We start from the raw sequence: 14,711 nt of genomic DNA on the forward strand, positions 1-14,711 counted from the left end.
ACAACAACAACAACAACAGACTTGAGTGACAGTGCTGGGGATGATATGACTGTGGAGACTCGGATTCGAATGCCTGCTCAGCCCTGACCTTGGGTTAAGTCACACTCTCTCAGCCTCAGAGGATGGCCCTCTGAAGCAACTTGTCAGGAAAACCTCACGAGAAATCAGGCTTAAGGAGCATCCACACTGGAGAAATAACCCAGTTTGGCACCACTTTAAGTGCCCTGGCTCAAGACTATGGGATTCTGAGAGTTGGAGTTTGTTATGGGGCTCAGAGCAGAGTCATGTGTTGTTTGGTGGGAAAGCATTCACAAGTGCAAGCCTAACAAGTGTCATGATCAGTGGCTCTTGTTCCTATAGAGACTCAGCAGCCAGCCTTTGCCCAAAAGCAAAATGGCGCCCAGAGCATCATTCCCATCCTCTCGCGAGGCTTCCCTGGGGTTGCCATGGCAACGGAAGACGCACAGTGGATGCAGGTAGGCCTGGCTCTTCTGCTGCATCCAAGAGGTTTTGCTGCCAGAGGCAGAGCAGCAGCTGGGTCTCTTTGCTTAGGCACGTTGGTATTTATGCCTCTGTGTGTCTGCACTGTAGAAATGATCCACTTTGAGCCCCCTTTAAATGCCAGGGCTCCATCCTGTAGATTTTGGGATCTGCAGTTTGGTAGGAAGGCTTCCAAACCTTGCAAAAATGTAAAGATCCCAGGATTTCCAGAGCCTAGAGTCAGCCACTCAGGGCTCATCTGCACTGCAAAAGTAATCTAGTTTGACACCACTTTAAGTGCCGTAACTCCCATCCTGTGGAATTCTGGGATTTGTAGTTTCCTGGGAAGGCTGAAGGCCTTGCAGAAAATGTTCAGGTTACAGCTACAACTGACCAGTCGTGTGCAGCGGCCATACAGTGTTGCAGATGGGTCGAAAAGTGATATTGTCAAGCATTTTGTTAATGGTTTCTCCATGCTTCCTTTTCCCCGTTGTTACTGTTGCAGTTTTAATTATATGTAATATATGTACGTGAACTTAATGCAATGGGGACATTTTTTGTTTGTTTGTTTATTCTGCTGGTCCTAATAATAATAATACTAATAGTCAGCTTGAAGGCAGACAATAGCAACTGTTAACCATGATGCAATTTGCAAAACAGCAAATGGAAGAAGGATCCTAAGGGCTGATCCTGTCCCATTCTTGCACATCCACACTGGAGAAACAATCCAGTTTGAGATCACTTTAATTGCCACGGCTCAGTGCTAGTGGCTTATAGGAATTGGAGTTTTGTGGGACATTTAGCCTTCTCTTTCAGAGTGGTCCAGTGCCACAGCAAACTACAAATCCCAGGATTCCATAGCGTTGAGCCATGGCAGTTAGAGTGGGGTCAAGCTGGATCATTTCTGCAGTGCAGATGTGGCCTTGGTCTACTTCTATTATTATTATTATTATTAAGTTTATTTATAGAGCGCTGTAAACTTGCACAGTGCTGTATACATACAATCAGTTAAAAACAAAATAAGATAAAATAAAATAAACCTGCCTAAGGCGTACATTCTACTAAAATAATTTAACAAAATGCGTATTAATATATATTAATGTGAAATAATAAAATAGAGCGACAAATAAAAATAAACTTACGCTAACCGGTTCCCAGTCCTGAGCACCAGTTTATTCCATGCATCTCAGGAAGTGGAACCAAGTCAAGGAAAGCTTATGCTACAACGTCTTTCGTACAGTTTCCTTCCAAGGCGCTACCCCACAGGGTTGTTCTGTGGAATTATTATTATTATTATTATTATTATTATTATTATTAAAATAAGGGACAGTGCAACGTATGCCACCCTGTTTTCTTTGGAGGAAATGCAGAATATAAATCGATACAGTCGGCCCTCCTTATCCACTAATTTTTTTTATCCACGGATTCAAGGTTAGAAAATAGGTTTTAAAAAGTATAATTCCAACTAGCAAACCATGATTTTCTACTTTATATAATGGACATCGTTTTGCGGTGCTACAGTATTTAATGGGACTTGAGCACGGATTTTGGTATCCATGGGGGATCCTGGAACCAAACCCCAGCGGATACCAAGGACCCACTGTAAGTTGTCGTTGTCGTTTTCTCTTTTTATTAGAGGGATAGGTGTCTTGCTTCAGCAGCGGAATCCCAGCCTTCCCATGGCTCTCTCAAATTCTGTGCAACATGCTGACATCTCTGGAAATTCAGTCAAGCCAGTGAGCATCACAGTGCTGGAGGGACGTGACTTGGTAAATGTTGCTCCGAAAACAAAATCCTGATGCATCCTGAGAGTTTAGTATTTTAGCTCATAGAATACTATCACTGTGGATCTTCAGGGTATGGTAGAGCAATTTAAGTCTTGAAATATCCAAACTGTCAAAGCCAAGCCTGTTAGGATCTAGCTTTAAATCTGCAGAGTAGCAGAAACGTGCCCAAGGCCTGATTCCCACTACCTTTTAAACCGGACCACAATTCCATTTGAACCAGTTCCAATGACCCTGATTCCCACTTGAACCAAATCGCTTCAGCAGATCAGAGAGAGGGGCCATGCGCTAGACCCATTTAACCCACGTCTTTTTGACACTGTTTTTTTTCCTGAGTCTTTTTGGATCTGCGCAAGTGTGAACCAGATGCGGGTCGGAATCGGTTCAAATTCCCCTTCGGCCGGCTGGTATCGAATCATGTTAAATCAATTCATTCATGAATGGGAACCACAAGCAGGTTATTTTGATGACAGAAAATGTGATCAGGGCAAGTGTAGTGTAAACCATGATCAGATGTCGAATCGATCCATCAATTCGGATCACACACCAATTTATTTGTAAGTGGGAATGAGGCCAATGTTAGGACCACTGCTGCAGCTTTGCTGTAGGCATCTCTCCACTTCCCTCCTTTGTTTATCCCATTGTTGATGAATATCACACGCAATTGCACAAATAAAGTGATATCGGAAATGCGTTGTCGCTGAAATCCCGAAAGTAAAAAAGATGCGCATAAATGCTTCTTTGTGACCACTTTAATGGCAGGTTTTGTGCGACGTCGCATGAAATTGTTTCGCGTAATTACGTGATTTCTCACGAGATAAACTCCCGATCTCCTTCATGTCATAAACTCCTATGTGACAACATCTTCCTCTCCCACAGAAAGGCATCAAAGGAGATAGCCCAGTGACCTATGTGCGGGCTGAATACAATGGCGTCATTCTTGGGGACTCCCCCAAAACGGAGGCTTCACCGGAAGGGCATGTGAAGTATAATTTTACTATCACCTTTGACTGCAACCCTGACGGACCCCACTATCTGGATGACATTGCGCACAAACCCTTGCTCTGTGAGTAAGAATTGGTTTTTCTTGTTTCCAAAACAAAAGCAGAAGGGCATTTTGAAATCCTAATTTCAGGGCATCATAGAGGTTCAGCCCTAAGAGACCAAGAAAGGGACATAGGTGGTCTCCAGCCCTTCAGTAGTTGCCCATTTCTCTCCCAAACCCTTTGGATACATGCCAGATTTGAACAGAAATTAGAGTAATTCAGATGGTGTAAGCTAAGGCAATAGTATTTTGAGAATCCCAGGTATTTGATGGAGAGGATGGAGAGCGTAACCGCTTGTTTTTATTCAAAACAAAACCTGGGACACATTCGCACTTGTGAAATGGATGGTTTCTGCACACCAGAATTTAAACCCCTTAAACCTTAATATGTTCTGCTTGCTCTTCCCAGTGACTTTAATTGAAGTCTTGCCAAAGGAAAAGAAGCAAAAAGAGGAGAAGACGGTGAACCTGGGCCAAGCTGTGCTGGACCTTTTGCCTCTACTGCAAGGTGGGCAATCATTTCTCGATCCTCATTTAGCCCTTTCCCTGGAAGGTACATAGTGTGTCTGGGTGCAAAATGCACAGCTGCGCATTGAAAAACCCCTTTCAACTGTACCATCCTCTTGTCAATCTACTCATAAGTAAATCCTCAGCAATTAAACGGGATTTTCTCCCAGCTAACTATTTGTTGGACCACTACTGCAACTTTGCTGTGGGCATCTCTTCCCTTCCCTTCCTTGTTTATCCCACTGTTGATCATTATGACAAACCCAGCATAGTAGTTATTTTGTGGCCATGTTCTAGAAGAATTTGTTTCTGACATTTTGCCAGCATCTGTGGTTGGCGTCTTCAGAGAATGCTGGCATGGAAGAGAGTTGGGTGTGTGTGTGTATATATATACACTGTGTGATGCTGCACATATGATGCCCTGAAATTAGGATTTCAAAATACCCTTCTGCTTCTCTCTCTCTCTCTCTCTCTCTCTCTCTCTCTCTATATATATATATATATATATATATATCCAACTCTCTTCCAGCATTCTCTGAAGATGAGTTGGGTATGAGTGGATATATATATGTGTGTGTGTGTGTTTGTGTGTGTGTGAGTTGGGTATATATTCTCTAGAAGAGAGTTGGGTGTATATATACTTTGTGACTCTGCATAGATAGATAGATAGATCCCACTCTCTTCCATGCCAGCATTCTGTGAAGATGCCAGCCACAGATGCTGGCGAAACGTCAGGAATAAAGTCTTCTAGAACATGGCCACCTAGTCCGAAAAACCCACAAAAAAACTATGGATGCCGGCCATAAAAGCCTTCGACTTCCTGGCATAATACTTCCCAACTCATCCTCTTTGAACCAGAAAGAGATTTTTCTTTGTGACATCTTTTTTCTTTCCCCGCAGGACTGTGTTTATTCAATGCAACGCTTCCGGTGTACCCACTGCCTGGTTCTCCCCTGGAGACCCTTCGACCAGATGCCAAGGTTACCTCTTTTTTGAGTTTTGTTTTGTTTTTAATGTTCGGAGGCATGCTTTCAAATTAATGCTGAAGCTGTACGTGGCAATATAGTTTGGACGTCTCTATTTCGAAAGGATTGGCGGTTGACATTCTAGTTCTTTTTTATTTTAACACAATTTTATTGACATAAGATAATTACAAAACATATAAACAAAACATAAAAATATGCATAGACATAAACATTAAAAAATGGGGGGAGAATATATATACATATGCATATATCAGTATGCATATACATATTTAAATAATTTCTTAAATCTAAAAATGAATGATGTTAGAGACGTTTTATGTTTCATAATCGTTTCAGTATGTGATTGTCATTTCTTGCGTCAGATCCTTTTGATTTTAGACATTGCATAGACCACCTTTTTGGACAGTACTTGAAGAATATTTCCCAATCCTTTTCTCATTCTCAGTCAAAGTTAATCTATCAAAGACATTCTAGTTCTAAGCAAATTATTTATTTGTGTTATTCTTTTAATGTTCTCAGTACAGCCCTCTGCGATGCCTGTGTGGTTGCTGTGATAATTTAAAATGGTACAGAAATGATGTTGAGACTGTGATCCCTCTTTTCTAGTGCGCCATCGATGTGTCGGTGTCTGTCCCGGAAAGTCTGCTGTCTCCAACACAGTTGTCTGAAGGCAATCTTCTCAGGGTTACTGTTGAAGCTGCTTATGCCGTTCCCGAAATATTTGTTCCTGCAGGGCCTCCACAGAACTATATGGTTGGCTTTCAGGTGCCAGCTATTGGTGAGGTGAGTCTGTTGTTGTGGCACTACATTCCTGTATTCCTCATTACCTCCAGCTATGACTTCATAGAATCATAGAATTATAAGCTATGGAGTTTATCACAAGGGAATAATCCCATGCAGAAACTGAATTTAAACTGCAAAAAACTCCATTTCAGATGATGTTGGGGGTTAATCCGAACAGAAAGGTGGGCAAAACCCGCAAAAGCGGGTTGATTTTCACACAATGTGAGGGCTAATGAGTAATAACGCAATATTAACACAAACAGAAAGTAGATAAAACTGGCTCCTTTTTACTTTGGGAAAATCCTGAAAGTAAAAAGGAGCAGGCTTTGTTGAGTTTCCATTCGGGTTAATGTTGTGCTATTGTGAAGTCAAAGGCATTCATGGCGGGCATCCATAGTTTTTTGTGGGGTTTTCGGGCTATGTGGCCATGTTCTAGAAGAGTTTGCGCCCTTTCCTGGAAGTAAAGGACCTAGAAACTGTTGTGCATTCACTGGTAACCTCACGACTTTATTTCTGTAACATGCTCTACATGGGGCTGCCATTGTGCCTAGTCTGGAAACTTCAACTAGTGCAAACTATGGTAGCCAGGCTGGTTGCCGGAAAAACTAGGAGTGACCAAATAACACCCATCTTAAAATCTCTTCACTAACTGCCTATTAGTTTCCGGGCACAGTACAAGGTGTTGGTTATAAACTTTAAAGCCCTACATGGCTTTTTTGTAAATGTGGATTTGAATATGTTGTGTGAGCCGCTTTGATTGCCTTGCAACAGAAAAGCGGGATATAAATAAAAGTTTTATTATTTATTATTATTATTTGTTTCTGACGTTATGCCAGCATCTGTGGCTGGCATCTTCAGAGAATGCTGGCATGGAAGAGAGTTGGTTATATATGTGCCCCTCTGTGTGTGTGTGTGTGTGTGTGTGTGTGTGTGTATCCCACTCTCTTTCATACCAGCATTGTCTGAAAATGCCAGCCACAGATGCTGGTGAAACATCATGAATAAACTCTTCTATAAAATGGCCACATAGCCCGAAAAACCCACAAAAAACTATGTTGTGTTATTGCTTATTAACCCTGACATGTCTGAAAATCAACCTGAAATTCAGTTTCTGTACAGGATCCTTTTTGTGTGACAAACTCCATTGAGTTGGAAGAGACCCTAAGGGCCATCCAGTCCAACCCCATTCTGCCATGCAGGAACTCACAATCAATGTATCCCCAACTGATGGCCATCCAACCTCTGCTTAAAGATCTCCCAAGAAGGAGACTCCACCACAATCTGACATATTGTGCATATTCCACTGTCAAACAACCCTTACTGTCAGGAAGTTCCTTCTAATATTGAAGTGGAATCTCTTTTCCTGCAGCTTGCATCCATTGCTCCATTGGGTCCTGTTCTCTGGAGCAGCAGAAAACAAGCTTGCTCCCTTCTCAATATGACATCCCTTCAAATATTTAAACAGGGCTATCATATTACATCTTAACCTTCTCTTCTCCAGGCTAAACATACCCTGCCCCTTAAGTCGCTCCTCATAGGGCACAGTTTCCAGACCCTTTGCCATTTTGGTGGCCCTTCTCTGGACACCTTCCAGCTTCTCAACATCCTTTTTGGATTGCAGTGTCCAGAACTGGACACAGGATTCCACAGTATGGTGGTTGTTTTTATTCTCATGTTCTTGCTAGCCTTGCTCTTGTGAAAGTTGAAGGATGCCATGCTGGAATGATTGTATTGTAACCAGCCGGCGGAACATGGAGAAGTGCACTCCATGCATTCAGTGTAACTATTTTTTTTTAAGTGTATGTGTGCCGCCTTCTTCCTAGCTTGCTCTATGCTAACTATTAGTTTGCTTATTCCGTGAATTAAAGGGACTTTTTTTTCAATCCATTCAGAAAGAATGCCCTTTCGTGTTCAGGAACGGGCTTTTGAAACTTGGAGGTGAGAAAGAACCAGTCCCCCGACCAAAGAAATGGCCGGTCGCCAACATCTTAACATCTGGAGGGCTGAACATCCCAGATTCTTTTATCGTCGGTGGTCCGTATGAGGAAGAGGATGGAGAGCTGACCTCAGCGGAGGTAACTTTGCAAGAGTGGAGGGAGAGAGCATCACCAAAATAGTTGCTGGCAGACTCCCCTCCACATTTCTGAATCCTATTTTATGGTGCTGAATATAAATGTTGAAAATGATCATTATACCTATCGTATATATGAGTTGACCTCATATACAAGTCGAGGCCCGAGGTTTTAAATCCTGTTTTAAATCCCATTTCTGCATGGGATGCCTCCCTTGTGATAAACTCCATAGCTAATTTATCTAATGGGGAATCTGGGGTTTTCTCAGTGCTGGAGGCTTCTAGAATCACTTCTTTCTTTCTTTCTTTCTTTCTTAGGACAGGGAAGTCAGGATTCAGGGAGAAATTGTCAAAAAACGGATCGTGTGGGATTTGGAAAGGCGCTGTTACTTAGACCCTGCAGCTGTACTCTGGTGAGTCTGGGGTTTGTATATAAGTTAAAACAATGAGCATCTGGGGAAGTATCCTCTTTTGGGGTCATTTGATTTTTGGTATTATTATTATTATTATTATTATTTCATTTGATTTGTTGGTATGCCTTGGAACAATCCTAAGTGTCTTTCTTTTCTATTGTAGCTTTCGAAAGCGGATTGCAGATTCTCGGTACTGGCCTGTGGAGATCACCCGAGTTCCTATGGTCGGTTCCACTAAAGGAAAAGGTGGAAAAGGAGAGAAGGTAAAACATGTATTTCGCTTCTGGGAGAAAATGATTAAGTTAGATAAGCCAAATGTTAGGCCAAACAGTATACCATAGAAGGCCTTTCTTGCTAATATCCTAGTTTGAAAATGAAAATGGAAGGCTGCCAAACAAAGATGCCATCACGCTTTTATTAAAGTGCAAAGTTAGAAAGCGCAAAGGTGTGGAGTGGCTTCCATTAAATTTCATTCCCCCCTGTTTATTCTGTTTTTTACTTTCTCTGCTAACTCCTCTTGAGCTTTCGGAACCGGAGATGAGGAATTTATTGATGTAATTTCCCACCCATTTCCCAACACAGGACTCAGGTTTTGATTTACAACAAATTAAAACAAGTACAATAATATCGGTCTTAATAAAACGATCAATTTCCAGGGAGGCGGAGGAGGTGGCGCTGGAGGAGCCGAGGAAGAGGCCATTTCTTTTCATGGTGTAGCTTTTGTCAACTTAGTGCCTTTACTGTACCCTGGAGTGAAGCGGATTCGGGGAGCCTTCCGAGTTTTAGCCTACCATGACAGTGAGGTATTTGAAAAGGTAAGAACCTGTCCTATGCAACCTTGCTTTTCCTTTTTGTTTGTCATAGCATCATAGAGTTGGAAGATACCCCAAGGGTCATCTAGTCCAACCCCATTCTGCCATAACAATCAAAGCATCTCCGACAGATCTAGCCTCTGTTTGAAGACCCCCAAAGAAGGAGACTCCACCACTCTCCAGGGTAGCATTTTCCACTGTCAGACATCTCTTACTGTAAGGAAGATCTTCCTAATGTTTAGGTGGAATCTCTTTTCCTACAGTTTGAGTCCACTGCTCCATGTCATAGTCTCTGGAGCAGTAGGAGACAAGTTGGCCATATAACACCTTTCCATATCTTTAAATATGGCTATCATGTCACCTCTTGGTCGTCTCTTCCCCTTTTGAATGTTTTCACTCAGACAATGTCAGCTTTCTAGATGTTGGCAAGGGAAGAGGTAGATATGCCTCACCTGAAAAGATATTATCACCAGTTCTGGGCACCACAATTCAAAAAGGATGATGAGAAACTGGAGCACGACCAAAGGAGGGTGACTAAAATGGTGAAGGGTCTGGAAACCATTGCTTATGAGGAATGACTTAGGGAGCTGGGGATGTTTAGCCTGGAGAAGAGATGGTTAAGAGGTGATATGATAGCCCGGTTTAAGTATTTGAAGGAATGTCATATTGAGGAGAGAACAAGCTTATTTTCTGCTGCTGCAGAGACTAGGACCCAATGGAGCAATGGATGCAAGCTAGTCGCACAGTCGCACAAAACTCTTCATTAAAGTGGTCACAAAGAAGCATTAAGGTGCATCTTTTTACTTTTGGGATGTCAGTGACAAAGTATTTCTGATCCCTTCATTTGCACAATTGCGTGTGATAAACACTCACACAATTACTTGCCATTTTTGCTTTATTTATGAGATGCTTTAAATGCTCTTTAATCTCTCTTTGATGCTGAAATGAGCCCCAGTGTGATAAACACTGAAGTCAACACACAACTTCAGGGTACAGTCTTAACAGTTTTCCCCTGCCTCTTTTGCTTCAGACCAAGGTTCTCTTCAGTCTTTTCCGTGATGTTGGCATCCAGGGGACCCTCAATAAATTTGGACCCATGGGCATGTATGTCCCACATACGAAAGCTTTACTTGGGAAGAACACCAAGGATGACAAGCCTGGTAAAGAAGCCATCATAAGAAAGGTGAGTACAGAGAGAAATTCCATGGACAAGAGATGATGTCCTGATAAATCAGAAGGAGAAATTTAGTCGGCAAGAGAAGCAAGAGAGGATAAGAGCTCATGCTCTGGTCAACCTTCCCATTTCCCATGCTTAAGAGATGCCATTGACTCCTGGATAAAGAGTAGAAAAGGGAGGAGAAGGAGTCTGTGATTGTTCCTGGAGTCAAATCGCAGCCTCACCAGACACTAGAGTTTATCACACAAAGGAGATCAGGAGTTTATCCCATGAATATCTTGGAAAAATCATATAATTATGCGAAAAGATTTCACACAATGTTGCACAAAACCCGCCTTTAAAGTGGTCACAAAGAAGCATTAATGTGTGTCTTTCTACTTTCGGGATTTCAGTGACAATACATTTCCAATATCACTTTATTTGTGCAATTGCATGTGATAAGCATTCGCACATTTTCACTTTATTTGCGGAATGCTTTAAATGTGCTTTAACCTCTTTTTAATGCCGAAATTAGCCCCAGTGTGATAAACTCCACCGAGGAATTGCTGTGTTTTGTCAACCTTTGGAGGCTCCCAACCAAGACTTGGCTCCTCAACAAAATGTTTGATGTGGGATCCCTTGGCAAGATTTCCTCTGGCAATCCCCACCTCGGTCAGTGGGCTCAGGTGGGCTTCTCTTGGAACATCTGCAGCATTAGAGCCAGATCAGGTAGCTAATTCTCCATGCACAAGACTACATTGCATGAAGAATCAGGGAGAGCACCAGCCAAAAGCTGGGAGAGAAATCCATCCATCTGGCTGGAGGTCTTATGGTCAGGGTGATGGTGGAGAAATAAAGTGGGATGTCAGGACAGGGTGCTGGTTGTTTTTTCATGCCAACCTTATTTGCTTCTTCTAAAACCTGAAGCTGCAGAGATTCCTCCAAGGTGACATGGCAGTAGTAATTCTAGCCAAAGCAGAAGCATGGGTTTTAATTTGACAGATGTTGCCCAAGGGTGCTGGGTCTTGGATTGGTGAGAACTCTATCCTCTCTTTCTTTTATAAGGTGTCAACTATTGTGAGAAAGGACGCATCAGATACCACAATAGACGCAGCCGTGTCCATTTTTCAGAATCTGGAAGGGCAGGTAGGTATGTTCCTTAAATGGATGGCAGGGGAGTTACTCATTCAGACCTTACTCTTGAGTCTGGAACCTTGTTTTCAGTGCTGGCACCCAGATTTGGATCACAGCAATGTATCTTTGAATAAATAACAGGGTGACTCTGAACATCTGTGGAACGCATCTCCCACAGTGAGATTCCACAGATGTGGAATAGCTGGCTTCTACACGAGTAGACTCACAGCTAACTACACTCATCCCTCTATTTGTTCAGACTTCAAATCCACGTCCCTCGCTTATTTGTGAGGGGCAAATGGTGGGACTTAAAATGGGGCATGCGCCCATGGATGCCTGCAGGGGCGTGCCGCCATTCAAACCAATAGGGTTTCCGTTTTCGCTGGCAGTCCGGAATGGATCCCCTGCCAAAATGGAGGGGTGACTGTAATTAAGTGTGAGCATGTGCAAAGGGATCTTGTAGCACATTTGAGACGGAAAGAAAAAAGCTGGTAGCAGGAGCTTTGGTAGATGTGCTGCAAGATCCCTTTGCCCATTGCTTCCCCAGATTAACATGGCTATGTTTTTGAATGCTTGGGCACATGAAAGGAAGGAGAGAGGAAGAAGGGAGGAACACATGAATGCAAACTTCATGCATACCACACTACGCTATGGATTCACATTGCATATAGATAACTATATGATGTTTGGTTTTAGGCAAATCAGAGTGGGATATTCTGGTATATTTAAATTGGTGGCTGGGATGGTGTATTATTTTTCTTTGGTTAACGCCATTTTGGTTTGTGTGCCATCTGGGAGCTCCTTGCAGGCTCGAAAAGCCTGGATTTGCTGGAATATCTTGGTATTTCATGCCATGCCATTTGAATACAGCTAGCTCCCCTTAACAGTAGCCATGGTTACTGGGATTGATGCATCTGACTGTAAAAGATCAAATACTTTTTAAATATAAGAGATAGATTCAGAAATGATTTAAATTTAATGAATGTCAGTGCAGGTTGAGTCTTACTTACCCAGAATTACAAATTCAAAATACTCCAGAATCCGAAATTGTCCACATGGGTAACAGAGATAAACACTTTTGCTTTCTGATGGTTCAATATACACAAATGTTGTTTCATGCGCAAAATTCTTGAGAATATTATTTATGAAACTACCTTCAGGCTATGTGCATAATGCGCATAGGAAACATATAAATGAATTTCATGTTTAGATTTGGGTCCCATCTCCAAAGATATCTCATTATGTACATGCAAATATTTCAAAATCCAAAACGTTTCTGAGCCCAAGCATTTCTGATAAGGGAGGTTCAAACTGTATTCTAAAATGTGAGCCATGATGCTGAGCATGTGTCAACTTGTTTTTTTGTTTTTTTCAGCACTACGCAGAAAGTGGAACATTTCTGGTGATAGAGTTTGCATTGGACAGACCCTTGGTGCCCAAGCGTTTGCCGGAGGAACTTGCCAGCCGGTGAGCAATGATTTGGGATGTATGCGTAGGAGGGGTAGGTTGGTCAAGGAAAACGCTTCATAAAGTTCTAATTCAACCCAAGGTGCTCTGTGGATGCTCCTTCAGGTTACTTCCATTGTTCATTCCATGCGCTGAGGTAGGTCACTCACTGCAGAGTCTTAATTTTTGGTTGTGTCTAAGTATTTGAAGGGATGTCACATTGAGGAGGGAGCAAGCTTGTTTTCTGTTGCTCCAGAGACTAAAACACGAAACAATGGGTGCAAGCTAAAGGAAAAGAGATTCCACCTCGACATTAGGAAGAGTAACTTAGGGAGCTGGGTATGTTTAGCCTGGAGAAGAGACGGTTAAGAGGTGATATGATAGCCCTGCTTAAGTATTTGAAGGGGTGTCACATTGAGGAGGGAGCAAGCTTGTTTTCTGCTGCTCCAGAGAATAGGACATGGAACAATGGATGCAAGCTGCAGGGAAAGAGATTCCACCTAAACATTAAGACCTAAGTAAGAGCTGTTTGACAGTGGTGGAGTCCCTTTCCTTGGAGGTCTTTAAGTAGAGGCTGGATGGCCATCTATTAGGGATGCTTTGATTGAGAGTTCCTGCATGGCAGAATGGGGTTGCACTGGATGGCCCTTCTTGGGGTCTCTCTCAACTCTAGGATTCTATGATTCTATTCTGTTCATGAGCTCAGCATGGCAGACATCTAAGGGGAGTTCATTCTAACAATCACAGTGTAGTGTCGCACCGCCTCGGATAGCTCCAACAGAGCTTTCTTCCAACAAAATCTTCCTCCCCATAAGAAGTTTGGAGACTCATGAGAGCTTCTGCTCATGCCAACACACCACTTTTTTGTTGTTGTGTGCCTTCACAACAGCTTATGACAACCCTACGGCAATCCTATCACGGGGTTCTCTTGGCAAAATTTGTTCGGAGGAGGTTTGCCATTGCCTCCCTCTGAGGCTGAGAGCCTGTGACTTGCCCAAGGTCACCCAGTGGGTTTCATGGCTGAGCTAGGAATCAAATCCTGGTCATACATACATATCCATATTTTAAGTTAGTTTCTCTCAAAAAACACAACAGCAGGGTTTTTTAAAATGTAATTCAAGGACGTCATATTAATTCAAGGGTGGTCAGCTTCGGGGAAGTTGAGAACATATAGGAATCATGTCCTTCACCCTGTGAGAAAAAGAAGATGTTTTCTAATAAGCTGACTATCCTTGAATTACGGTAATATGATGTCTTTGAATGATGTAAAAAACCTGCTGTCGTGTTTTTAAGAGACATTAAGGTAAAATATGGATATGTATGTAATGTATAGTAAATGTAATAACAGCATGGAACAACTTCTTCTTCTCGCAGGGTGAAGGAGATGATTCCTCCACGTCCTCAGCTCCCCCGAAAGAGCGCAGGAGCCAAGAAGGTATGGTGAAGAGCAGGTCTATTATTTGGGTTTTCTGAACTCCGGCTCACAAAAATTAAAATTCTGAGTCACTTTCATGCCAGGAAAAACTCAGTTCTGCAAAATAAATTGACGGCACATACATCGGTCCCTTGTAACTTGCGGATTTGATCCACAACCTCAAATACTGTATTGGAGGGCCAACCAGCACTATTTCCAAGGGTGGTTGCACCCAGCTCATGCGCCTGGGCCATGCGCATGGGGGTGTGTCCCATTCAAGCCTATGAGGCTTGAATATGCGCGAGCCTCCATTTTCGCATGGGGTCTGGAATGGATCCCCACGAAAATGGAGGGCCAACTGTACATACAGAGACCTCACTTGAAACAGATGATTGAGTTCATCCCAAAATATTTCCTTATTTCTCTCTCTCTTTTTAGGCAGTAGAAGACTACCATGCTCAGGTTACTAGCATTGCTGCATCCATTCTGGATGAGTACCATGAGCTGTTTGGAAGGCAGTTGGCAGAAGGGTTTGTCATTGACAGTCACACCTTGGAGGACCAGAAATGCCAGCTCAATTATGAGCTCAACAGCTCTGGAAAATACTTCGCTTTTAAGGAGCAACTCAAGGTTTGAGCTCTCTTTTATTTGATTCACCCATACTTGCTGTCTGTAAGAAA

General features: G+C 42.6%; 1 protein-coding gene across 1 annotated transcript in view; it reads left to right on the top strand.

Moving 5' to 3' along the window:
- The first annotated feature begins 352 nt into the window (after nucleotides 1-352).
- Nucleotides 353-14,711, top strand: part of CFAP70 (cilia and flagella associated protein 70) — a 29,093-nt gene continuing 14,734 nt past the window's right edge. Inside the window, exons 1-17 of the mRNA XM_042437850.1 lie at nucleotides 353-476; nucleotides 2,117-2,249; nucleotides 3,144-3,330; nucleotides 3,719-3,817; nucleotides 4,717-4,796; nucleotides 5,409-5,585; nucleotides 7,478-7,660; nucleotides 7,975-8,069; nucleotides 8,233-8,332; nucleotides 8,726-8,884; nucleotides 9,912-10,064; nucleotides 10,117-10,133; nucleotides 10,573-10,723; nucleotides 11,103-11,183; nucleotides 12,547-12,638; nucleotides 13,992-14,052; nucleotides 14,470-14,661. Of these exons, the coding sequence (XP_042293784.1) occupies nucleotides 394-476; nucleotides 2,117-2,249; nucleotides 3,144-3,330; nucleotides 3,719-3,817; nucleotides 4,717-4,796; nucleotides 5,409-5,585; nucleotides 7,478-7,660; nucleotides 7,975-8,069; nucleotides 8,233-8,332; nucleotides 8,726-8,884; nucleotides 9,912-10,064; nucleotides 10,117-10,133; nucleotides 10,573-10,723; nucleotides 11,103-11,183; nucleotides 12,547-12,638; nucleotides 13,992-14,052; nucleotides 14,470-14,661 (2,043 nt within the window). The 5' untranslated portion in view covers nucleotides 353-393. The remainder of the gene's footprint in view (nucleotides 477-2,116; nucleotides 2,250-3,143; nucleotides 3,331-3,718; nucleotides 3,818-4,716; nucleotides 4,797-5,408; nucleotides 5,586-7,477; nucleotides 7,661-7,974; nucleotides 8,070-8,232; nucleotides 8,333-8,725; nucleotides 8,885-9,911; nucleotides 10,065-10,116; nucleotides 10,134-10,572; nucleotides 10,724-11,102; nucleotides 11,184-12,546; nucleotides 12,639-13,991; nucleotides 14,053-14,469; nucleotides 14,662-14,711) is intronic.

Source organism: Sceloporus undulatus, chromosome 8 (assembly GCF_019175285.1).
Source record: "Sceloporus undulatus isolate JIND9_A2432 ecotype Alabama chromosome 8, SceUnd_v1.1, whole genome shotgun sequence".
Taxonomy (NCBI): domain Eukaryota; kingdom Metazoa; phylum Chordata; class Lepidosauria; order Squamata; family Phrynosomatidae; genus Sceloporus; species Sceloporus undulatus.